Source organism: Vicugna pacos, chromosome 11 (assembly GCF_048564905.1).
Source record: "Vicugna pacos chromosome 11, VicPac4, whole genome shotgun sequence".
NCBI classification, from domain to species: Eukaryota; Metazoa; Chordata; class Mammalia; order Artiodactyla; family Camelidae; genus Vicugna; species Vicugna pacos.
In genome coordinates this window covers 74106798-74133294 of record NC_132997.1, presented here as the reverse complement: position 1 = coordinate 74133294, position 26497 = coordinate 74106798, and the positions used below count along the sequence as shown (strand labels likewise).

At 40.5% G+C, this 26497-nt stretch overlaps 1 protein-coding gene across 5 annotated transcripts in view; it reads right to left on the bottom strand.

Moving 5' to 3' along the window:
* Positions 1-1169: 1169 nt before the first annotated feature.
* LCOR (ligand dependent nuclear receptor corepressor) overlaps positions 1170-26497 on the bottom strand; it is a 110884-nt gene continuing 85556 nt past the window's right edge. For all 5 annotated transcript variants that reach the window (XM_072971705.1, XM_072971703.1, XM_072971707.1 and 2 more), the window contains one exon: positions 1170-16134. In XM_072971705.1, coding sequence (XP_072827806.1) covers positions 11802-16134 — 4333 coding nt within the window. In that variant the 3' untranslated portion in view covers positions 1170-11801. The remainder of the gene's footprint in view (positions 16135-26497) is intronic.

Here is a 26497-nt window from a genome sequence, read left to right as displayed (position 1 = left end):
AACCGAGAGCCTGTGATGACCCGAAAGGCACACTTTCCGATCAGCTCCAGCTGATTCTTACCACACACTGATCTTGTCAGATCGTCATTATCTTTTTTTTTTAAGGAGATGCCAGAAATCAATTGTTATGTAAACACTCATAGTTTTTAAAAATCTTTTTTTTTTATAACACTGGGCTAAATGAAACACCACTGTCAGCCACCAGTTTGCAACCTCTAAGTCAGAGTACAGTAAGTGGGAGATTTCCCAGTCACAAGGAAACCCCCAGCCAAGGGAACGGGCACAGCAGGGCTTGGTTGAGGGTGGAGGCAATAGAAGGAACACCCAGGCTTCCAAGTAGAGTTGCCATGTTCTCCCGATATTGGTGATAACACATTTCTTTTATCCCTGTGCCCTGAACCCTCAGAGTTAATTCTAGGGATGTCCCCTCACCCTAAGCCAGTCTGTACCTCTCAGATCAGATTCTTGTTATACTACCATAGGATGAGTATCGGAGGGAAAAGAAACCTATTTTACCACCGAAAAGTTCTACTCTGGAACAAGATAATTCTCCAAATACAAATTAAGACAGGGAGCCTGACTGCCAGCTGCAGGGCTGTTTTCACTGGGTGTAGTTCTGTATGTCAATGGCCACTGTCAGGTGAACTTGTTCATGAGATTGTGGTTGATTCTGTGGGAATCACTGGTCCACTGGATCCTCAAACAGACCCATCTCCAATAGAGTTGAAAGAATATAATGAAACAGGTCATGAGGCCTGTAAGTGGAAGGATTTCCAGCCAAGTTTCTGCCACATTCCAACATGGGCTACAGAGAGCTGGGGTGGTTCTCCCTGGTGGCTGTGCAGACAGTCCCCTAATCTATCAGTGGCATACCTGAGGTCAGAAGTGTGAATTCAGTTGCTTCCTGCACCTCAGGATGAAGCACTGGCATCTTCCCAACTCCGCCATGGGACTTCTTAAGAAGCTACCCTTTTCTTTTCCCTGAAGTTAGGCTTAATTCACAAAATGGCCACAGATCTAGCAATGTCCCTTTAAGTCCCAACATAGGTGGCCTACTATTGCTTTTTGGTTCCTTCTGTCAATTTACCAAATTTGCCCTAGGCTACAAGTTGAATGCTGGGCTTCAATGCATTCTGCATCCTCTCCAGTAACGACACAAACATACTTTTAATATCAAAGAAGTTTAATACGCTGCAATAAAATAAGCGCCTAGAAAAAGCTCATGGAATAGATGTCAATGTTAGAGAAATCCCTCCCACACATCCTCTAGCTCCATACCCCATCCCTCCAAACCAAACAAGAAAATCTGAAACAACAAAGGAAATCCTTCCAAGCTTGGATTTCATTGAGGGCCCCTTTACCAGTAACAAGAACACAGTTTCCTAGAGGGCCTAATAGGAAAGTAAAACACAGAAGCACAAAAGGTCCACAAGATTGCAATATTTAAGAGACTTGGTACATATTCAAATTTAAAATAACTCCAACTTTTATAGCTATACATATTGTTTTAAAGCAACTTAATATATTTTAAATTTCATATATACACTCTCAAAGGTTCTTCAGGTGAGGTATGTAAACATTGTCTAATGAAAATTTTTCAATGCTTCAAACCAACAAATTCACAGCATACATTGAATTTTCATCCATAGAAGACACAGTATTTTCCTACACTCACTAACATGGTGGGAATTCCGGGCCCAAGGGATACACGCTGGTCATCTGGATCGCCATTTGCAGAATTTCTCATTTCATTGCTTTTGGAAAGACCACCTTTACACAGCCCAGGAGCAATACACTTGGTACCAGGAAGGAGCTAGGCCCTCTGGAGACTCTCTCCTTGGGCGTCTGGATTGCTGGCTAAGACTCACAAGACATCTGAACCACTACGAGATTGACCTCGGCAATGACAACACTGGGAAGAACCAGAAGGACCTTAGAAGGAACGGTAGAGATTCATCTTAGAGCTCCCTGGATCCATAGTTGGATCAGCAGCCCCTCCCTTAAACTCATTCTGAAGGGTTGTGGCCCAAAAACAATAAAACCCAACATGGCACCTGAGCTTCAGTTAAATTGCATGGGCCTCCTGTGACCCCCTGGCCTCTCAAAGGCATTAACTCTAGCCTAAAGTAGGACCCTGGGCTGTGCTTTTCATACAGGTGGGGGTTGATTTCTTAATATCATAATGCATACGGGAAAATAATGCCATGAGTTCACAAAGACGACCAATGCCTGTACACAGGTATTGGCCAATGACCTTGGAGGAGCTCAATTTTGAAAACTACTTGTTCCCTGAGGGTAAACAGCAGGCTTCTATTGAGATTAAGTGAGGCTAATAAAGGGGTTATTTATTACAAGGTAATAAGACTTCGGGAGCCTCAGGCCGGAATTCTATTTTACCCCCATATAATCTACAAGGCCCCCTCCCCGCCCTCCCACCACCACAAGAAGTAGTCACCTTCCCAATGATACAACATAGGTCAGTTTCTTTCCTCTTGCTTGCTTTCAGGCTCAGCAATGGAAAGTTTTATCCTAATGCACCCACTTCAAGCTAGAAAAACACTAGTGAAAAATTCCAAACACCATCATCATAAATACAAAAGAGAAGACATATTCCAAAAGCCTAAAAAACTACATTATTCATTAATGGTTATCTGGGTGTGGGGTATTTTTCATAAAGTTCAGGACGGTCACAAGGAGAGGCTGCTAAACAGCTTAGAAACCTGTTGGACTAGACACGCTGGGATACTTGGAAGAGCAACTGCCCGCTTTGCACAGACCTAAATGGTTTAAGTCCAGACACGAAGGGGGCTTGGACATTTCACACCCAGGTGCAGAGAAGAAATATAGGAAACAGGCTAGCTCTTAAACGTAGGTCAGATACAGTCAAAGAACTTTTTCTTGGCCATTTACAGTAAATTTTTAATGTGAAAAGTTCTTATATTAATGCTATATAGCCAAATGAACTTTGCCTCAAGTAGATTCTGTAAACCCTACAAATTCATGGAAAATTGATAATTTCTCAATCTCTATGCCAAATTTTTGGTGTGTCTGGTTCTGGCAGATCTCTCATCCATTGTTAGAGTTGTTTGATGTGGAGGAGCGTGCAGACAAACAGAAGCAAAAATTCAAGTACAGCAACCTCTCCAGCAAAGGCAAGAGGTCTTAGCAAGAGCTGTTCTACCCCCACCCTATCCTCTGAGACAAGGGCTAACGCGGAGCCCAGAATAAATGTTATTACCTAGAATCTTATTGCTTATGGGCAACACATCAGAAAGAACACCTGGAAATCTGCTCTGCAGATCTGGGGACTGACCACTGACCAGTTTATCATACATACATATATATATATTATAATATATAACATAACCAGATGAGAAGAGGGGGCGATTAAAGCTTGGATTTGATGTAACATTACAGATCAAATGCCCCAAACAGCTCTCAACCTGCTGGTTTTTGTTCTTTCTCCATGTGTGAACTGTGTTATGAAAGGAAGTCCACTGCTCAAAATATATTTTTCTACAATACTACAATGCAAACCAACATCACTCAGAACATGAATCTGCATACAGCACATGTAATAAATATTTTTAAAAAACTATTTACAACATTATTTCTTGTGAACATTTAGATGAGAGCAAAATTTATTTCTTCTTGCAAAGGTTAAAAAACTTTTGACTGTCTCATTCAGTGCTAAATTCCCTGGCACCTAGCTATCCATTCACATTTCATCTTAAAGTCAGATTTGCTTACAAACAGTATCTTAGAAAAAACATTCTCCAGCATTACTGTTCAAGTGTCCTCCTTGTTTGTTTAGAAAAGACAAAGGGAGGCCAGAAGTAAGTATGCAAATGATGGTTCAAATGGATGACACAAATCCCTGTGTCCAGCCCCAAACTCTCTGCAGTCCTGGAGCTGCAGTTCCCAGTTCAGCCACCCAGGCAGAATGAGAATCTTGACTCCGACAGGGGTGTCCAGGAATGGGGCACAGGGAGGAGGAACATGATGGGAAAACATCTGTTCCATTACACCTACGGGTGCTCTGAATTGCAGACCAGGACTCCTGAGAAGTAAAGCTGCACACACCTTATAGCAAATGGCCTCACTCTGCACCATCGGCTATAGGAGGGGCTGGCCCACATCTGCACAGAAGCTTACTGAGACAGGGACGGGGAGAAGGCGGTGAGCTGAGGCGCTCAGGAGCACGGTCAAGGTGCGGGAGGAAACATGCTTATCTCCCATGGTTAATGACTGAGTGCGAACAGGTGTTTTTCACAAAGGTGAGAAAGACTAAAATACATCGTAATGCTTTCCTTAGTCAGCCAGTGGTTTCTCCATACCCCACAGGTACAGGTTTGGATTTCCTTGGAGTTACAACTAAGACTGGTCTCCCTGCACGGGCTGTTGAAATGTACAGTTGAATGTACCAACTGTGTGTGCAAAAGTGGGCTGCTTGAAGCAAGTTCTGGTGCCATGCCTGGCACAGCCAATACCGATTGTGGGAGACCTGCTTTGTCCCGGGGTGGGGTGACACTAGGGGGATGTACTCAGGTTCCCAATCCACGCTGCATCTACCCAAATACAGTGAGGGTTTTAAGGCCCCGCTCTTTTGCCTTCACTATGTTGTTTGGAGATTCAGTGGCTGAGCATGTAGCTGGGGAGGACAGGGTCTCTAGAAAGAATACTTTCTTAGAAAGCCCTTTTGACAGCTATTTTTTGTTTGTTAAAATAAATATTTTCTATAGAAGCATTTGAACAGGAAAATACCACTATTTACACGGTGAAATAAATTTCACAGTGGTGCGTATAAATAGGTATTATATATACGTATTTGAAATCATAGTCACACAGTCTCCTAGAACTATTAAAACTGCAGAAATCACCGGTGAAACTAATAACCTTAAGCTATGGTGGCTCTAAAACTAATCCCTACCTGTGGTATAAATATACAAAATTATGCAAATCTTATTTGTATAACATCTTTTCCACAAACTAGCTCCCAAGTACTACAGCTTTAGCTACAAGACAACATGAAGAGTAGATTATAGAAAACAACGTGGGTGAGAAAGTTGGTAAGTTGAATAGCGTTTGGACCCAGTGGCTAAATACTAGAAGAAAAACAGTTATGAAGAGAAAAACGCTTCTAATATGATATGTACATGTTCAGTGAAGCACTTGAAAAGTAAGAGACTTCCCAGAGATGCCTCCTGGAAGGGGACTAGGGGGAAAAGCAGGAGAGGAAGAGGTAAGATGCCAAAGGTGGGTCCTCAAAATGAGGTGAGTCAGGCCTGACCAGGCGCGGGCTCCCCTGGCCAGGCCAGAGAGCTCTGAGCTTCGGGCTAAAGCTGCTGGTGTGCTGACAAGGTGTCATGGACGACTATGCTGGTATTTTTCAGAGTTGAGAATGTGTGATTTGGATTAGAGGTTTAAACAGGCAAAGACCAGCCATTTATGTTCATGAGTAATGACCAAAGTTTGGGGAGCGATAAACTTGCAAATACACTGTAAAGAAAAGGGGAATTCTGGGGGTGAAACTAACATGCCCTGTGCCTGCTGGGGAGAGGCACTATTCCAGGCTATAAGTTCACAAGTAAATTCGTTTGTGTGGAGCACTGCTGTAGAGGAATGTCTCTCCAATGAGAGTCAAGTTCACTCTGACTCATAAACATGAGGACAACTGCAGTACATTTAGTGTAAAAGACTTTGTACTTTTAGCTTTAACTACTTATCCTAGTAGATCAGATCGTATGTCCACAATTCAACAAATATTCAATCAACAAAGGGAGATACATTTCTGGCTTTAATACATGAGCATTACTCAGGAATAACGTGGAACAGTAGCTGTATGTTAAGATGAACAGGCAAGATACCCTAAAATCTAAAGGGAAAGGAATGCTGCACTGCTGGACTACATGAAAAATAAATTTATGCCTAATTGGCCACACAATTTGATTTTGGATGACATATTGCAAGAATCAGTTTACTTTCTGTAAAAGGGTCTGGTAGCAAATATTTTATATTTTAGGCTATGTGGGCCATATGTGGTCTCTTTTTTTCTTTGTTTGTTTTTAACATAACCCTTAAAAAAAGGTACAATGCATTCCTCCAACCTCTGGCATTTAAAAAAAAACATGGTTTTATAGTTCTTTTTTTAATGAGCAATCTAATTCCATGTGGTTTGCCTACTGACCACCTCGTGTTAAACAGAATGGTTCCAGGCAGGTGAGAAAGCCTGTGTGTTACCGGGCTCGCAGGCGAGCATAACTGCACAACTGGCCCTCTGAGCACTGAGCATAAACCACCAGGGCTCTGGGAAAAGGATCAGACAAAGGGGAGGTAATGGAAGGAACTGGCCAGCTCTGGCTCAATTCTAAGGGCAAAAGCACCTGCAAAGTGTCCGAGGTGGTTCCCTGGGTCCCCAGGACAGCATGGCAAGACCTGAGCTGGGAGCAGCATCAGAGAGCTCTAGGTTTCTGCCTGAGCGTGATTTAATATCTTTAAAGAAAAGAGGTCAGACCTTCAAGTCTTCCAATCGATCCACTGTAGAATACAGTGGTTTGTTCTGACGTTTCAAGGAATGAACTATATTCAAGGCTGCCTCAAAAGTTATGCTTCCCATAATTCTGCTTGTTTTATTATTATTTATATTGAAGATGAGTTAATTATGTTTACATTTTTCAGGAACATGCTTGCTTTAAATACAATAATCTTTTTCTTTTCTTTTCTTTTTTTCCCCTGAGAAGGGCTTGGGAGCAAGCATGGGGTAGAGTACTCCCACTGCTAAGATGTGAGGATTGCCTTGCTGATGCCTGACATGGACGTGACTTCATACTCAGAAAAATTTCCAGGATTTCAGTAGATATTAAGCCATAGGAAGATAAAAATTCATAGTTAAGAATTCAAAATGTTAATTATCTGTTTCAAAACAACCGAAATAGTCACTGTTTTAGAGCCACTAACAAAAACTTGTTCACTGATACGACATTCACTTTCACTTTGAAAACAACACAGAAACTTATCCTTGAGTTTTTAAGGAGGGGGAGGACAACACCTTGGAAGTTGACTGGATTTGATCTAAAGATATAACCCTATAACTTCTCAGTCACAGTCAGGTTATTATGCTCCACTTTTCTATTATTCTCTCTAAAGTACTTCAAGCCTCTATTTTTCAGTCATCGGCTTGCCTTTAATAAAATTATTTTGAAAGAAGAGTATCGTGACTGAAAAAAATATCAGTGCCAAAACATTTTTATTTTCCTAGAAGCTGGCCAAAAAAATTATATAATCAACAGTGTTTTGGTTTTGTGATTGGACTTGTTTCTCATCTGTGAAAAGACTTTTTCCATATCTAAATGTGAGGTTCAGAAAATTGAACATCCAACTGAAGTAGTCTCAACTAAGTTTGAAAGAAACAAAATCTTGGCTTATTTTAGTAATAAACAAGCCAGAGTCAGGTCTCTGATAAAAACTGGTAAAGGAGAGGCCCAGGCTGCACACCTTGAGAACTCTGGATTCCTGTTTGTTCACAGATTCTGACTAGAGGCTAAAGGTGGCCTTATTTTGGTTACTGTGAAGGGTGAGTCTCACAGGATGTGAGGCTGAGATACCTCAAGTTTCAGGAGATGGTATCTGATGTGCTGTGGCTGTATAGCGTGTTACCTTTTATAACAAGAAAAAATAAAGAAATGTAAAAAGAACTCAACTGAGGTAATATAAAGAGGAAGGAGAAGAAAAGAAGACAGAGAGGAAAAGAGGCAGAAGAAAGGAGAAGACAAATCAGGGCAGATTTCTACCTGAAAAAGGATTATTTTCTCAAGCATGGGTCAGCAAACTTTTTCTTAAAGGTCCAGACAGTAAATCTGTCAGGCTTTGTGGGCCATGTGTTCTCTGTGGCAGATACTCAGTTCTGCTAGAAAGCAGCCAGACAATACATAAACAAATGGGCATGGCTATATTCCAATAAACTTTTATTTACAGAAGAACGATTAGCCACACTTTGCAGACCTTCGACAGATCATTTGTAAGCAGAGTGACAGCCTGCCTGGGCTAAAACCAAAAGGAGCCAGTGTGGCACCATGGGCCAGCACCTTGGGAAATTCCAGCCTAGTCCCAGGTGCAGTGACAAGACACTGTCTTGCTGATGGTGACAGGACAGCATCTTCAGCTTGCACCACGCAGCATGTTGCCCTCTCCTACTTGGCTCTTAGGCTCCCCACTAATCAAAAGGAATGTTGTCCATAAGTGACAGTGATAGCTTCAGTCTTCACTACAGAATTAATCACAAGGGAGGGAAGAGTCCAAACTTCAATTCAAAATAACCGTCTTGAAGTGATGTGTTTTACTGATGACCTGTCTGAACAGTGAGAAATTCAGCCTCACGGTATGTGATGCATAGTGAATCCCATTAAAAGCACCACATCTGTGAAGGAATGACTAACTGCACCCTTCTATCCACACTACTGCAGGAAGGAGGCACAAAACCCACAGCCTAAGATTTTTTTTTTTAATAAGGTTTGTGTAGAAGTCTTCAATGAAGTACAGACACAACAGAACTGGCTACCTAAGGGATCCAAGGGGTTAGCAATCACAGGTTACATCTGTACATAAGGAGCCTCAAGAGTAGAATAAAGGTTCATGGCCTCCTTGCTGCGCTGCAAGATTGCTATAAGTCTGAAGAAGTGCTGGGGGCGAGGCTCTGGACCCCAAATGAAGGAGCAGTCCCCACGTTGTCCTCCAAAACCCAGGGAGCCTCAGGGGACAGAAAATGGGAGACAGAAAACAGGTCTCCTGTAGAGGGCCCAGCTCTGGGGAGCTATGGTAGAGCTTCAGTGGTTGCTTCCCAGGCATCTTCCAGCTCCTCCAGAAGCTCAGAGGAAATACCAGTGCTCCCTGGTCATCAGCGCCAGCTCCAACAGTCACTTCACTGAGTACAGACCCAGAAGCAGAATTCCTTTCTAATTTGGAGTCCAGTATGTGGGACAGAGTGCCTCTGTATCAGGCGGCAAGCCCCGGTGACAATGGCTACAGGAAGCTGGTCTTTGCAAGAGAAGAGGAAACAAAGGGAGACTTAGGTCAAAAGCAAGCCTAGGCTTGGAGGTGTCTGGCAGACAGGTTTGCCAGCATCTGCTATAATAAAAGGGCCTTCCAGAGCTGGCCCTCAAGCTTGCTCTTTTTTTCTTCTATCAGTAAAGGTAACTGAATCAGCAAAAATGAGATTCAATAAATATAAAAATAATTCTAAACTTTCAAGTGTCCTAATTATGTAGAATCCCAGTCTATTTAAATGTAGCCACTATTATAAAGTTGATTTTAAGATGATCCATTGCATTGTTAAGGTATATAAAATAAATGCATACACATTGATACCTTTTCTCAGATGTTGCCTAGTATGGGAAAGAAGGCTATGAGCATCTGAAGTAATCTTTTAAAAATGAAAAAGAACTTAGAAAGGTAATGGAATGGATTACAAACCTGCAACTAGAAAAGTTCCACCCACTTACAGCCTCACACCTCTCTCTAACTTAATCCAAGCACCCTTACAAGGCAGTCTATATTGCAGTCACTGGGGGCACCTTGAACATATGTACAGGGATCAGCACACCTGACATCAGCAAACCTCAGCCATTTAAGTCACCACAAAAACAACATCCAGTGACGACTATATGAAAAGATTCTTTTTAAAAACTTTAAAACGACTTTTATAGATTAAATGAACCTACTTAAAACGTATTAATGCTTCTGTGCAACTTAATGCTGAGAAACGCTTGCCAACATACATACACACTCAGCAGTTTCATTAACATAGGTAGCTCCTGAATGGTCAAAGTCAAAGATATTTAAAAAAAAAAAAAAGACTCATGGGATAGAGGAGACATTAGAAAAAAAAATCAAGGTTTCATTGAAGATAGTAAACTTCACTTACTATGAAGTTAAACACAATTCCCAATTTCCCATGAATCAAATGCTTTTCTCCAGTCCTATCCAATCATCCAAAGTTTTCATTATATACAGCAAATCTTTAACAGAATTGGTAGAAAATCTGTTTTATTATGATTTGGATGAGCTAATGCATGAAAAAAGGTACATCTGGGTTTATCTAAACAGATCAGAAGCAATATAAATGGAAATTTTTTAAAATAAAAAGGACAGAGTAGCAGCTGTCCATACAAGCCTATTTTGGTGACAGAGTATATTAGAGAAGCCTTATTGGTAGAGTGGCTCAATGGAGATGTCAAGTACACACTCTGTTATAACGGAGCAATGTTACAGCCACCAAGGTAAAGTCAATGCACCTATCTCAGCCCTTAAAACAACATTAGTTACAAATACTGTGGCTCTCACTTTTGAGCCATGGTACAGAGCCTGACATGACAGAGGCAGGTGTGATACTACAAGCATTAACTACTAGTATGATGCCAACCAATCAGAAAGGACACCAACTCTAAACATGTACATTTCACCTTGGAACATACCAGCTGAACATCAGCTCCTGGTATAGGGGTGTGTGTGGCCCCACTATGAGATGTTGGTGCTACTTTCTTTAACTACAAGGTTGCTCTGAACTTTATATAATTCTGTGCTGTTTAGACCTTCCTGAGTCTGGTGCCAAAGAGGTTTGGGGAATGCTCATAGAGACCTTGGGCTACATTTAAGCCATCTGGCCTATGCTAGTTACCCAGCTCATGAACACCCTATTACACTGCATGGAGAAGGAAAAAATTTACTCTAGAACTGGGATTGGGAGACATTTGTGCCTGATAACCACATGCAAATGAACCCAAACACACATGCACACACACAGTCTTAAACTTTTCTATTCCTGGAAGTAACATTTTGGCTTTCTTTGAATATGGAAGTACTTAGGGCAAGAAAGAAAATTAGAACAGTTACTCTCATCCTAATTGTCAAATTACAGCTACAAGATGAAAAAAAGGATCCTAGATTTTTTCCCCAAAGTAGGATGAAAATCTTGTTAGCGTGCTAGCAAGCTTGCAAGGCCAAAAATGAAAAGGATGGTAAGAATCAGTAATGCAAATAATTGGGGAATGTGAGTAATTTTTAGAGATCATAAATCAGTATTAACATCTTGTGACACACCTTTTGTCCCATGGGCACATAATTTAGAATAAATTTTTTTCTCAAATAACAAAAGATCAGAGATGAGTGACCAACAATGAATATGAATTTTTAAAAAGGGGTCAACAGAAATATTAATCCTTTATAATAATTATAAATTCCCTCTGCATTCTCCACATACCATAAAAATGATTTGGTTTAGCTTTCAAATATCATTTTAAACAAACAAACAAGACAGAGGGAAGTTCACTGCTGGGTTCTGCAAAGAAGAGCATCTGTTCATGTACAGATACTGCAGGGTGGCTGCTGAAAAGCTACTTTTATGTGCATCCTGGTGGTCTTCTCGGCTACAGTACAAGTGCTTGTGCATCAAGTATAAAATACAAGCCTTTAATCACATAGATCAGCTTTTTAGCTTTTGTAAATTTAAAAACAAAAAGGATAAATAAGGCACTGTACTTTTAAAAACTAAAACTGCTTGGTTCCAAGTTTAAAACCCAAGGAACAATCAGAATATAATATATAACTTCCCTTACTCAGCCTCAGAGAAAGACTCTGCAAGTTCCCTTCTCCAACTGAGACGCATTTTCTGACATCTTAAATTGTGGTATTCTCCATTAACTGCAGGGTTGAAAGGCTTGATAAGCTTATAAAAGCAGATTTAGTTAATGCAAAATAAAGGGTTACTTCTATAGAACAGTTTTAACTCTTGGCTACCGCCCTTCCAATCACTTTGCATCCAACCGCCTCCGTTTGCTGTGGGAAGAGTCCAGCTTTGCCTTTAGCTTCCGCTTTCTCTGGGCTGCACTGTTCTCTGGGGTTTTCGTCGAGGATCTGGCTCGAGTCTTTCCACTGCTCTGCTTCCTACTTGTGGCTTTCTGTGGCCTTGAAGAGGATGCACCGGCCCCCTTTTGCTTTGCAGGTTTTGTCACTGTCTCCGAGGTGGAGGGCTGGGTGGGTCTTTTGTTTGTGTTCTCTTTTTCTTTCCTGGAGGGAGGGCAGCTCTTTCCAAGGGACTTTTTAGGGGTCTTCACTTTATTCTCTTTCAAAGACGTCTTTCTGGGCAGTTGGCTGATTCTGTCCCTTGTAGCTGGCTTCTTTGCAGCGGGGGTTTTGGTGGCTCCATCAATATGCTTCTCTTTGTTGGCCTTCATTGCAGGTCCCTTGTCCTTCCTGTCCTGAGTGCTGCTGCCTTCTGTCCTCTTGCGTTTATTTTGAACTTCTGCTTTTGGTGGGATTTCAGACATCTGCTTCCCTTTCCTTCCTTTCATTCCATCGGTACTCTTGGGCTTAATGGGAAACCCATCTGCATCTACTTGCAGGGCAAGCTTGGGGGACATCAGAGGGTTGATGCATACACTCTTACAACTTTGTTTACTTTCCACAGCTGGACCAAATGGGCTTTCCATTTTCTCGTTCTTAATCAAACGCTGCTGGGCTCTGAGCTTTCCTCGAATGTTGGAATATTTCCTAAGGATCCGGGTACTGGCTGGCGTAGGCGAGCTTGTGGGAGGATGGCTATTTCTACCTTCCTTGACTTGCTCTACACTGTCCTCAGGATTGGGGCTGAGGCTAACGTCACTGCCATCCTCTGGCTCCACTTGGTCAGGATTCTCTCGAAATTTAGCCCAGAGCTTCTGTGTTTTCCAATTGTTCTTGGCAGGAGTAGCTCCGGGAAATTTCTTCAAGTGTTTTTTCAAGCGCTCAGCCTGTAGTGAACTGGGGTACAGGCTGGAAGGAGAGTACTTCTGAAGAGGATGCTTGACAGGTGGGATGTCTCCTGGAAGACGAGTATTGAGCTTCTTCACAATGACCAGAGACCGGGTTTCAGTCGTCTCTAAGAACCATTTACAAACATTAGATAATTTAAAGTTTGTCATAAACAGCATCTGAACAGGAGAAAATTTTTGAACTTCCAGTGAACCTCGGCATTTCCGTGACCTTTTCTTGCTTTTCCAAATCTCCTTCAGTTTATCTGACTTGTTCCTTGCTCTGGGTGTTGGCTGGGCCTCTTTCTCCAGCTGGATCCAACCCTTCTGAACTTTCATGTACTGGGCATTGAAGCTGGCGATAAGCTCTTGGTTCTCCTCCTCGGCACACCATTCCACAAACTTTGGCTGGTCGTCTACCACTGTGTCCACATCATCCTCATCTAAGGGATCTCCACTCTCTGAAGCTTCATTTTCCTTTGAGATTGGCTTTTCTTGTACTGCTTCCTTTTCTGAAGTCACTTTTACTGTATCCAAGGAATCGAAAGGATGAGCATGTCTTAGGTTGTAGGTTGAAGAGGTCAGTCTTGTAAGCCTCGGTACCCATTTTGGGGGCCCAGCAGTGTCATCACTTCCATTACTTGACACCCCAAGTGTGTTAGACGGCACATCACTATCATGATCTTTATGCTGGCTGTCTGCACTATCCATCTCATTAACAACCTCCTCTGTGTCTTGTGCAGGAACAGGTCCTGGCTTCTCTTTTGACTGTTCTGGGAAAGTACAAGGAATACTTTCAGAGAGGTCTTGAGTACTGTTCTCACTTAACTTAGACTGAACATAGATTTCCAGTTTCTCTCCAGGCAGGGGCTGGCCAGCTGTGGTTATGGGATCATTGCTGGGGAAAATACCTCCTTCTTCCCCCTTGACTTCTTTTGCTAGCATGTTTTTAAAAGTCTGCCTGGTGATTATCCCACCTCCTATGCCTTCCTCCTCAGCATCTTTCTCAGAGGGATTCCCATTGACATTTGGGTTTTCTGTGTCCTCCAGGGCTTTTGTATGGAAATCATCAGTGGGAAAGCCGTCAGGTGTTGTCCCACCAGGATACCCTTCTTTTTTAGAACGTCTTACACCGGGAGTTTTAGAAACCTTGATCTCAGGACAAGCAGAGGAGGAATCTGAACTTTGATTTCGTAGGCACCTCTTGGCAGAGGAAGAATCTGAAAGTTGACTTCTGAGGCACCTGTCAGAGGCCTCGGGGAATTTTTTACCTTTCTTCTTTTTGTCCAAATTCTCTTCAGGTGAGTCAATGTTTTGATCGCACATATCTTTTTCTGAAGGAGGTTTTACATCACTGTCCTCTCCCTCGAATTTTCCTGTACCACCTGCTGCCCCTCTTTCCTCCATTTCACTGGGGTTTTCATTAGAAAAAGTGCTGCTTTCCTTCAAGAGTGGGTCAGTGTCTAGCTCCTGAGTGTCACCAGTCTCGGCCTCTGTACTGATGCTCTGATCTTCCTCAGCTTTTTTCGGGCTCACAGGAGGCTCCAAGCCCACTTGGGGACTGTGATTTTCTGAGCATGGAGGACTCTCCTCTCTACTGATTGTTTCTGGAGAAGAACGAGGCCTAGGAGCAACATCCTCACTGCCTCCCTCAGAAATGCTCTCAGTAGAAGGAAGCAGGTGACAATCTTCGGGTATGCTCATCTCCTTTGTATCCAGCAGGTCAACTGACTGTTGGTCTAGTTCAGGGGAAGATATCCTACTCTCTGTGGGAGCTGAGACTACGGGGCTGCCTTCTGGCAGGTCCTCTTCGGGAAGCTGAGCAGGGAGAGGCCGTGCCAGGCTGGAGGCTGTTGTTTCCTTGGACCTAGGGGAGCTGCTTGGGTTTGCGTTACTCGTCATTGGGCAAACCTCAGGCTCTTGAGATTCCTTTTCAGATGACTCATCTCTGTCTCCTTCCTTGAGGGAGGTTATTTCTTTACTAGGTTCTTCAGGGTTGTCTTCTCTGGGATGCTGCACTTCTACTGCAGGTGGAGGTGCTGAAACAATAAGGGTCTGCTTAGGCGTGACCACCGCTTCTGATGCCAGTGTTGAGCAGCTTGCTTTTTCTTGGGAGTGTAAATTTCTGGCCAGTGTGCGAACGGTTGGCAGTTCACAACAGTCACCATTGAAAAAGTATCCTCGAGTACTCTTCCTGGCTGTTTTCCGAGAAGATAATATTGATCTTTGATTCTCAAAGTGGCATTCTGTTATTGGCTGGCTGATATAAACGACATCACACTGGTTATCATAATCGTTTATCCTCAACCCTGAGGCCCTTTTACTTTTCCGAGCTGTCTTAATGGAGGTTGATAACATCTTGGTTCGTGAATGTCCATTAGGTGCTTTGTGGACAGGTGGCATGGGGCTGGGGGCTAACCAACCATCTTTGGAATGATCAAATTGGCCCTTATCACTGGGATGTAAATGGTAACCCACCTTATTTCTTCCCAGTGAGTGAAGATGGTTCTCTTGCTTTGGCCTTGAATCTTGTTCACCTGCCTCTAAGTCCTGGCGTAAAGGTGTTTTTGAGCCACCCTGTAAAGCATTCTCTTTGTCAGCAGTTCTAGGTGAATTCCCCATAAACCCTGAGTCCCAAGCCTCTTCCGATAAAGCTTTGAACGAATTTCTTTGAGAAACAATACAACTGTTGCTCTCTTCACTATTCTCAGCTGTCACTTTTCCTGCAATGAGATTTTCTACTAAAGCTGAACTCTGCACGTGGTCTCTACCATCCTCACATACTTTCACATTTGTGTCTTGCTCCTGTCCAGTGGTTGGCCCCTCCAAGATCTTAGAGATATGGTGGAAGTTTAATGAGGAAGAATTAGATGCAGTGAGGTATTCCAGAGTGGAACTATCCATTGAACTACCAGAATTAGGCTTAGTGGTTGGAAGTTCAGAGGAATCTTTCTGGACAATAGTCAAGGTATTCTCTTTTCCATCTACGGAGTTTGTTTCAGGAGGAGGCTCCTTTAGGGTCTGTTCTGTCAAGTGTGGAGGGCTGTGAGAGCCTGATGAGTCTAAGAACAAATCTACAGAAGTAGGAGACTTCATATTGAGACACACAGTATCCTTTTCCTTATGTTTGGTATCGAGCTGGGCACAGCCAGCATTGCAGGTGGAGGCATCCATTGCTCCAGAATCAGAAGGTCGCAGGTCCTCGGTGCCTGGCTGAGATTCAGTGTACAGATCGTTCAGAACACGGATGAACTGCTTCTGATGATGAGTGCACAGTTTGACCATAAACTTCTCCAGTGGGGACTTCGACTGATTGTTAGAATCTACTGCTATTGCCTCTGCTGAGTTCTCACTAGACAGACAAAGAGAAAGAAGAAATTAGTATGGTCGTTGTCCAAAGAACCATTTTTACATTTTGAAATTCACCAGTGTTACTCATGTTGTAAAGAGAATGGACACTCTGAACAAAACTGCTTCTAAGTGCCCATATGCTTTTTATTCAATAAATGAAGACCATTTACTTAAAATATAAGACCAGCTCTGTTACATTCTCAATTTTTAGTGATAACAACCTTCATACTTTTAATGTGATTATTCATAAATAATTTTTATCTTAAAGAGAGAAGTATCATTGAAAATAAATTTTTTTTTTGCAAAATAAAATTTTGGCCATATTATTAACTCCAGCTGGTCAATATATACTTTTGTTTTTAGGCCTGGGTCTTTCTGTTAAGTAGTCATTGGTCCATAAGTCCACAACACTGACAAAAACTCAGACACCTTGTATTACAAATCTTGGTTTAGAAATACTTAGTGACATGATAGTTTTAACATGGTTTCTCAGCTTAACCGATTGACTAGACTTTATAATTCTGCAAACAGTGATGCAGGAATCCTTCTATTCTTTTGGGGTGTGGAGGAATGAATAGAGATCAATAACCTCACACTTCGGATGAAAAATGAAACGGCAAGCAATTCCTAACTCCCAGCCTCTAAATGAGGAAGCAGATACGAAATCACATTGTAAACCATAAGGCTCTGTCAATGCAAGGTGGTAGTACTGTCTTGTCAAGCCCCATCTGTTACATTCTCCTCGATCTTCAATAAACATTTTACAATAATCCACAGGAAGCCAAATCTACATTCAAGGACCCTTTCCAACCATTTCTGTATATTATCTAGGATAATTCTTAGAGTTCAACCTGGACAGTGGGGATGGCAGGGAAGGATGATACTGGATTCAGGACAGGCTAAAGGCAATTTCTGCTTAGACAGCCAAGTGTTTTCAAGAGCTGTTTTGTGTTTCTGGATGTTGGGATTTTTACTAAGCCCATGCAGCTGATGTGCTCTGATCTCTGATTATCTCCCAGTTACGAGGTGCCTTTATAGGAAGCCACACCCTAGACAGCCTACATCAGCCTCCTACCTCCCCACCCTCTTCTGGCCTCTGAAGCAGTGTGATTTTAGTGGAATAAACATAGATTGTAGAATATGAAAAGCCTATATTCTACCTCTGACATTTGCTATCTATATAGGATCTCAGGCAAATTACTTAACCTCTCTTGGTTTGCTCTTCTGTAAGTTGGAACTGAATATCAGTATTTCAAAGGATTGTTGTGAGATATTAGATAATTTTCATAAAGCACAAAGCAGCAGGTGCTCAACTTTACTTTCTCTGTTCCTGACTCATGGAGATTTTTAAGACCAAGTAGGTGAATAAAGCTGAAACATGCCTAAATACAAAACGAAATGAAATAAAACCAAGAAACTATTAATCATATCTGTTGTTTAATCTAAACTGCTTTGCAAGAGAAAAGGTTACACTGTATTTTTATTTTCACAACTAGCAAAAGAGCAGTTTTATTGTGTGGTGCCATGGGTATCCGAAAGGGCCTATATTAGACTACGGATTTGAAAAACTAGAAATGTCTTAGAAAATGCCTACCTCAAACATGAGACTGATCACTGCATTGTGAATAAACCAAGAACAAAAGATTATTATAGAAGTATTATAACAGCTGCATTGGGATGGTGAACTTTAAAGTACATGCTGGTTATGGGGCCAAAATCTAACAAAGAGAAGGAGGGGCCAAAATCTAACAAAGAGAAGGAAAGACCAAAAGCAACTGGAAAAAAAACTCACTGAACAAGATACTTATGATACGTGTATTTTTCTGTCTATATACTGTCCTTCAGTAAAAAGTTTTAGAAAGGAAATACCTGGAAGGTCAACAGGAAGAAGCCCCTCCCTTCCTTCAGAGAAGGAAAGACACAAGTGACACCCTTGGGTGAGTGACTTAGCAGTCACTTTCAACTCTTGGATTCAATGAGATATACATGGGTATTTAAACTCCTCCTACAGCTGCAGACTTCGCAGCCCATGGGGAATTCTGGAGTCCCTGCTGAAGGACCCCCTCCAAGAGGTCCCTGTGGTTATGTCCAGAGGACTTTGTTCCTCAGTTTTTGGCTCTTGGGTGTTTTCCTGATGTTTCTGAGATAGCCGACCACAAATAAGTGGGTTATTACTGGGTTTTCAATGCATCAAAGAATATAAGTGCAAAAAAAATTGTTGATAAACATCTATGAGAAAGATTAAAAAATATCATGGCATCTTACTGTAGACAAGACTGAAGAGATAAATAGTTCTCTCCAACTGAATGAAGCAGCACACTCATCACCAAAGTCTGAGGATGTTCTGGACACTGCTTCATGCCTGTGGCTATGCTCTGGGAGCAGGGTTTGGTGTTTGGAGTTAACAATATGCCTTGGGATTCATGAAATCAAGGCATGTGCCCAATAAAAGGGCAGAGTGCTCTCTGAAGAAAAACTGAGAAAGCACTTTTTTCTAAAGTGATGCTCACAGAGAATAAAAAACTGAATAATGATTAATCCACAGATGATACCTAACTTGCTTTATGATTGTAAGCCTAGGATCTGCTGCTGTCCCAAATTTTCAATAACTTAATAGTGATTCAATATTTTAATCACCCCAAACTAATGTAAGATCTTCCAAAGGACCATGCAACCAGCTCTGAAGCAATGACTGTGGCAACATGGCTCAACTAGTCCCTGAGGCTCAACCAACCATCGGTAGGTATTTATTTCCCAGCACTATGGGAGGGGGAAGTGGTGTCTTCACAGCAAGGTACACTAAAGACACACTGTTAGCACCCACTGAACTCTAACCTGGCACAATTCAGTGCAGCATTTTGATGCTGAAAAGCAGCATCAGGTGGGTGGACACAGGCTACACCAACCTTCAAAGGCACTTACAGTAGTGGTTTGGGGAAGCTCGAGAGATGAAAAGATGAAAACTGCAAATGGCAACCTTGCTTGAGAGAAAAAGACATTAACAGAGGGTCATTTGTGTGTGTATTTTCCTGGTAAAAAAAGATCAGGGACAATGCTCTTGTGCACCATAGGTCACAAGCCCAAGCAGTAGCGTGCTCTTGTGTCAGTTACATCCTTGGCCACCTTAAAACTATCTTCACCTGGAGTGACTATCGTTCCCTTAAATCCTAAGCTATAATGGTTTGTAAAAGTCTTTGGCAATTATAAGGGGTCTTGCTTATTTATCCTGTAATTTTAATCTTTTACTGACTTAACCTGCCTTGTCTTTGTCTTAGCTTTCCAAGTGGATATAAGCTACCTGAGCGTATAAGTAGGAGCCATATTTCATGCTTTTCTGTTTCCTCTTAGCAAAAAAGAAGAGGGGGAGAGGGAGCATCAAGGATGTTTCCTGGGTTTTCTTCCTGGGCAGCACCATTTACTGAGATAGGAACACAGGTAATGAAGCTTGTGGCTGTGTGTATCTGATGAGCTCAGTCCTGCACACGTTGATTTGAAATGTTTATAAGATTTTGAATCTGAGATGCCTGGTAGGCAACTGAACACTCAGGCATGAGCTCACTAGCAGCTTCCCTTCAGTCTGAGAACCTTCACACTAATACTAACCTTTGTCCAGGGGCCATTAAATGGGCCCTGCTATAATAGCTAACTTTATAACTGTAGTAATAAAATTACTTTTGACTGTACCTCTAAATTATCCAGCTTCCTATTCCTACCTTGTTTGATTTTCTCAGGAAGTTTTCTCAATAGGACCTAGGTTTAGATGAATTTTAATTTCATATTAGTTGACTATTTAATTTTAAAAATCAATGTCAACTTCCTGAAGTTTAATTTTATTATTATTTTCCTCATGTTAAAAAAAAAGAGTGATAGCCAATTTTTTGCCTGAGTTTTAAAACAGTTGGTTTTTATCTTTGCATCTAGTTATTCAATTATTCAGATAGCCTTAGACCTTCAGTAGAGCCTAAATACAACATTTGCCCCTAATTTAGAGTACTCAGACAGTAAGCAGGGAAATTAGAGGGTGGAGCTTCTCTCCTGTAGATTGTTCACGCAACTCGACCTAAGGAGAAGCACTGTTTTAGTTCAGTGATTACAGCTGGCATCACAGTATGTCCTTCACATCTGACTATATTAGATTTTTACAAGAACAATAATTCATTACGGACTTTGAAATCACTTGTGTGATTTCATGTTCCTTCCTCTCAATAGCAGGACTCTCTGCAATAGTTAAGTGAATTATTTATCAGTCAGAAATACTTCATCACCACCACCAAAGAAGTAAGATCCTAGGGACTGGTGAAGGGGAGGAAGGGCTGAAGAAGAGGGAACCTTGACTTCCAACTACCTGGATTAGTTCTGAGTCTTTCTCCTTGATGAGAAATGGCCTGCATGACCTTGACCACTTTTGTCTTTCTAACCCCAGTTCAATGCCTAATTCTTAAGGGTGTGGTAGAAGGATAAGATAATATTCATAAAAACTCTGAAAGGCACAGTTTAAGAATGATGTGTTGCTTCACAACCGGATCTTTAATGATTTACTCAGTGATGTTTTTCTAGGTCAGAGGTCAGACACAGCTGAGCTTCCTACTTAGTCAATACCACGGTACTTAAATTCCCAAAGGAAAGCATTCCTGTGGTTAATATAAATGGTAGATGGTCAGTGCTTATGTTCTCTTAGGGTAAAAGATCAAATAGAGAAGAGATGTGGCAGAGAGCTGAAATGACAATTTTAAGAGTCTAGAATTTGGGACTGATGGATTCAGGTAGTCTCTCAGTATCTAACTCTGTAACTACTGATGAAACTGCTTGATGGCAAGTCAGCATCACTGATGACTGAAATATATTTTTTGACCATAAAAGATTGATAGAGACAGTGAATGATGTCTGGATAGGAGCTAATCTTAGAAGCAGAAAAAGGTAGTCCCAGGAAAACAGAAAGGGAGAGAATGCTTGAGACAACACTTGAGAGACAGTAGACCAAATAATTAAGAGTTGTAAGTTAATTTGGCTTGATTCTTCTCTTCAAATACAAGAAAACAGAAAAATGCATCGTTAGCCTCCCTAAAGGCAATAAGAGCTGTATTTTTTGCTAGACAATAATTTGAAATTATGTTCCCTAATTCCTTATTTCTGTCCCTTTAAGCTCAGAAAATGTAAGTATGTTCAAAGGCCTGGCTAAATCTGCTGACAGGCTCTACACTAGGAAATGCTTCTACCCTTGGCTATTTCACACCTGTGTATCTTCCCTTCCTGTATCTTCCTGAATACAGGAATACTCCAAGAACCAGGACAAAATTTTGTGTGTGCATCTGTGTGTGTGTGTGTGTGTGTGTGTGTGTGTGTGTGTAGTGGAGGAGGTAAGCATGGTGTTTTTCTTCACTATCTAAAAGGCCATGTATAGTTGTCATGCAGTAAACTACTGAACAATCAAGTTTTCTTTCCCTGGAACTGAGCTAGGAGGAGCAGTAAGAAGGTAGGCAAGGGTGACATAGAAAAGTGAGAAATGAAATTCATAAGATCACAGAATAGAAAGTGACTTAAAATCAGGCAGTTTAATACCTGATTTCCAGGTGGCTGAAATCCAAATGATCTCAATTTGGATTTAGACAGAAAAAGTTTTCAAAAATGGGGTAAAGAAGAACTATTTATTACTCCCCAACGATCAGGGTAGTGGGGGATGGTGTATGTTGGGCAGGGGGTGGGGGGCGGGGGTGCTGCGTGTGTGTCAAATCCAGGATGTATCTATCCCTTCAACCTGTAAAATTCCTCAGTGAGCCACTCTTGCTGATGGCAACATGGCATTGTTCAGGTGTGGAGTGGAAGAATAGTTAAGAACTACTGATCTAACACAAAACATATGTAATCCCTTTGTGAGAGCTTTCTGAGTTCACCGTGTTCTTAACCAAGTTCACTGAAAGTAGGGCTGAACAAAAAATTATGAATTAGTAACGTAAATTGGGAAAAGGAAGAAGTGCTTCAGAGGGTGCTCAGTGGACATGAAGTCATAATTTGCTAGCTTTTCTGTATCTCAAGGCTTAATTACAGGCTATTATTCCGAGTAGAAGCAGTTTAAGACTTTGTATATTGTACCTCCTGTTTCTCTTAAATTTAACCAGATTGTCAAACTTATTAAATTACAATAACAAACATAATTATCAAGGAGTGCTTCATGTTCACTCTTTAACATATTTTTACCCTAGAGGCAAATGTAGCTGGGAAGCCAATATATAGTCAGAAAGTTACTTGGTGAGTCAGAAGTCAGAGCAAGGGGTCATTAAGCACAACAGTCCAATGCTTCCATCTCCTCTGGAGGAATACAATAGACTCACAAAAACAGACACTTCTGTCAAACTATTTACTTCTGCAAAAGTTCCCCTCCCCACAACCAATTGATTTTTGTTTCTATCAACCCAGGTAAGACTATGCATGCAAGACCAAACATATTACACTTGTTAATTAATACAAACAAAAGGAAGGAGGGTTCAGAGGCTGTGAAAGAGGGGATATTGGACTGAACGGCATGCCTTTTAAAAACGATAGCTCCTTAAGTAGCAGAAGAAATAACCCTAAATGATATAACTAAATACTGATTTGATGAGAATGCAAGCCTATATTATTAATGTAAGGAGTACTATAACTAAGGATTCTTGGAAAACACTTTGAAATAGGCTTTAGGAAATAATGTAATAATTTCAGACAAAGAGGACAGACCTCTGCCCAGGGCTGATTTGAACCGAAAACGAGTCTGTCCCTGGACTCACGACTTAAGAGATCTGACCTTAAAGGCATAACTGACATTTCAGAAGGCCAGGATTACATGAGAGCTCATGACAAGTCAGCGAGTCTGGGCTATTTCTTTTTTTGTTTTTGTATCTGTCAGGTGGGAGACTAAAATCTACATTGTTCTTTGGTGGAAATTTCTAATTCCTTTCAAATGACCAGGACAATGATAGACTTAGACTAAAAAACAAAAACCCAAAACCAGAATCAAAAACAAAAAACCACTGCTTAGGCAGAAGACAGAAGTGTTCATTCCCCAAGTGAGAGAAAACGCACCACATCATGATGCTCTTTTAAAGGAGGGTGAGAGGAAAGAAACGTTTGTCAAGGCCCAGTAGAAACAAGTTTCCCCGGAGTGGAACTGAGAGGAGTCAGTCCAGACGAGATTCTTCTCATTACAACGGGAATGTATTTCTTTTGTAGAAACAACGTAACAATAACGACAAACTCACAACCCCGCAGCACCACCTCGCAGTGCAGTGTTTTCGCAGACAGAGGATCTAAAGGAGGATTGGGGAGCTGACACCAACACAAACCAAAAAGATACCTAGTAGTTCACATGAAGGATCTCTGTAACACAAATTTTCTTTTTCCTCTCAAAAAATGAAGCGATATGTTTTTTGACAGCTATTCCTGGTTTCTTTTTGGGTGAACGAGGGAGACAGCAGACTATGCATCTAAATAAGCAGTTATCGGTGTCCTGAGTTTTTTGTCATTTTTATGGGATCTTCTATATCCCAACTTTTCTCATATTCTCTTGAAGTTTTTAATCTCCATTCTTGAAATCATACAAATCTGTGGTATAACCCTTAAAAGTGGCAAATTCTACTTTTGTTATCATATAGTAAATCATATAGCACACACCACACATCCCCACAATCCCACTCAGCTCACTTAGCTCTAACACTATCTTATTCAAACTACCCCACGTAAAAAGAAAAATCTACAGATTCAAAGCATGTAAAATTCCAACCTTGAAAATACAAAAAACTGTTTACAACAGAAAGGAAGATAAATTCTATGTAACTTTGTATTTTTTAAATCTTGAACATCTTGTACTTTCTAACAACTTTTATTCCACTTAGTCTATGAAAATAAACAATGAGGACTAGTTTGATAATATTTCTCTGAAACTGGACCAAGGAATCAGAAAAGCAGCATTCCAGGTCTCAGTTTTAATTTCCAACACTTTTACGTCTCTGACTTTAGAGATAAAACAAGATCGGCTGTCCAGTGTCACAGTTTAGTATAAACTCATCTGCCTCGTTTTCAGAGTTCTAATTAATATAAACAGCTTCCTCCACAACTTTCAGTCTGATTTTCTCACTCTCCCTTCATCTCTCACACCAAATTAACTCCTGCCAGGTGCTTCCACTCCTAGCTTTCATTTATTGAGTATTTGCAAAGAGCCTAATATAGCACAGCGCTAAGTATTTTACATATAGAATCTCATTTAAGCCTCGCAGCATAAGGTAGGTAGCATAAGCCTCCCTTCACAGGTAAGAAAATTGAGGCTCAGAAAAGTTCAATAACTTGTTTAAGATCATGTAGTAAGAAATTAGAAGAGCTGGGATTTTAAACCAGGCCAGATCCATCTAATTGTCTCTGAAACTTGGGATATTCTCTACTCTTCAAGATTCACCTTTTTCAGCATTGAGTCAAAATGCCAACTTCTACTTAGCAATATGCCTCAAATGTCATTTCTTTACTGTCAATTTCATATAGATTTAATTCTCATCCTAAAAAGTAATGTAAGTTTATTCGAGTGAAATATTAATAGTTGAGACTTAGTTAAAAGTGAATCTAAAAGAAAACTATTAGATTAAATCCATCATTTTTTTTAATATTTACTGTAGTATAGTCAGTTTACAATGTTGTGTCAATTTCTGGTGTAGAGAATAATGTTTATCTATTTTATACATAGTAGTTAGTATCTGCAAATCTTGAACTCCTAATTTATTCTTTCCCACCCACTTTGCCCCCTGTAAAACCCTCATTCTAATTCTAGGTTGAGCCAAGAATGCCAAGTGGTATAGAGACAAGTATAATGGTTTGGAATCATGAGTATTAAGGGCAGCTCATTGTGTGAGAAGGGCAAGTCCCTTAAAGAGTACAAGTTCCATGTTTTTCATTAAAAAAAATGTAAGATTAGGATAGCACCAATTGTGTTTTAATGGGTTAATAAGGTACCTCTTAGGGTCACAACAATGTGAATATATTTAACACTGAAAAACCATACACTTAAAAATTAAGACTGTAAATTTTATGTGTCTTCTGACAAAATTAGAAAAAAAAAGGTCTGCTGAATAAATGACCTTTAAAAGTGCAAACATACAAATAAAACAAAACTAAAAACCCTCTTCTGTTACATTTTGAAAATATATAACATGTTCAAGCCTCACTTTTATAAACTGCCCCAGGTATCTGTATTGTTAAAAGACTGATTTTGATGGAGACTGATTATATCCAATGATCCCCAGAACTCCTCATGCTCTAACATTCAAAGCAGAACTAGCTGGCATGCAACAGAAACAGAATTTATGAATTACTTTAAAATTAATCACAATAAAAAGTAACTGCTGAAGCTAATTTTCACAAAACTAACATCACATTCATACATTTGTAATAAAAACTTAACAAAATGGACTTGTTTTAAATAAAAGATATCGAAAATGACATTCAGACCTATTTTTTTCCCCCTTTGGAAAATGCTGCAATGAAAAGATAAGACCTAGGGTTTATAAGAACTGACTATCCAATAAAAGGTTGCTACTGTACTTCTCAATGTTTGAACAGATATAACTATACTGTGTTTATCTCACATTTAATAGAAAAATCACATTTTTAACAAATGCAGAGTTGAAATAAAGCCTAAGAGGCATTCAGGACAACACTCTGAATACAAAAAATTATCTTTTATGTTACTTAACAAATACTTCCTGTTTAAAAAAAAAGGATTTCATTCATTTCAGCTACAAAATCTAACATCACATGACTTGGCTGTATGTTTTACATTTGAATACAGTGGTGAAAAAAAGTAAGTGCACAACTCAGGAAGTGCCAGAAAGCAATACCATTTTCCACTTTTTCTCATTCCATTTCCCTTATGCAATCTCCCTAATTCCTATGAGTTCCTGAATTAATTCCAAAGTATCAGCAGAATCAGAGAAGAAAAGTTTGGATTAGAAGAAACAAGCCCTTTTTAAAGATTAGGTCATAATTGAAGAGCTAAACATCAATCTGAAGATAGGATCACTAAAATAAATTCACTTATGAGATGCTAGACTGTAATCCTATTACACTGATCTGGCCACCAGTTTAGAATGTATAATGACAAGAAACACACAGTTACCGCTTTGAAATTTACAAAGAAATAATAATCAGGTTTCCAGAAAAATGTTCTAGACACATGGGATAACCAAGTAAGGGGAACAAATGAAGCCAAAGAACAAGCCTGTAGTACCAACAAAAATTTCCAATTTTATAAACATCAGGCCAAAAGGCAGAAAAGTAAGACAGCCAAAGAAATAAAGCCAAAAATATTAACTGAAAGATAATCTAGACCAACTACCAATAACAGCATC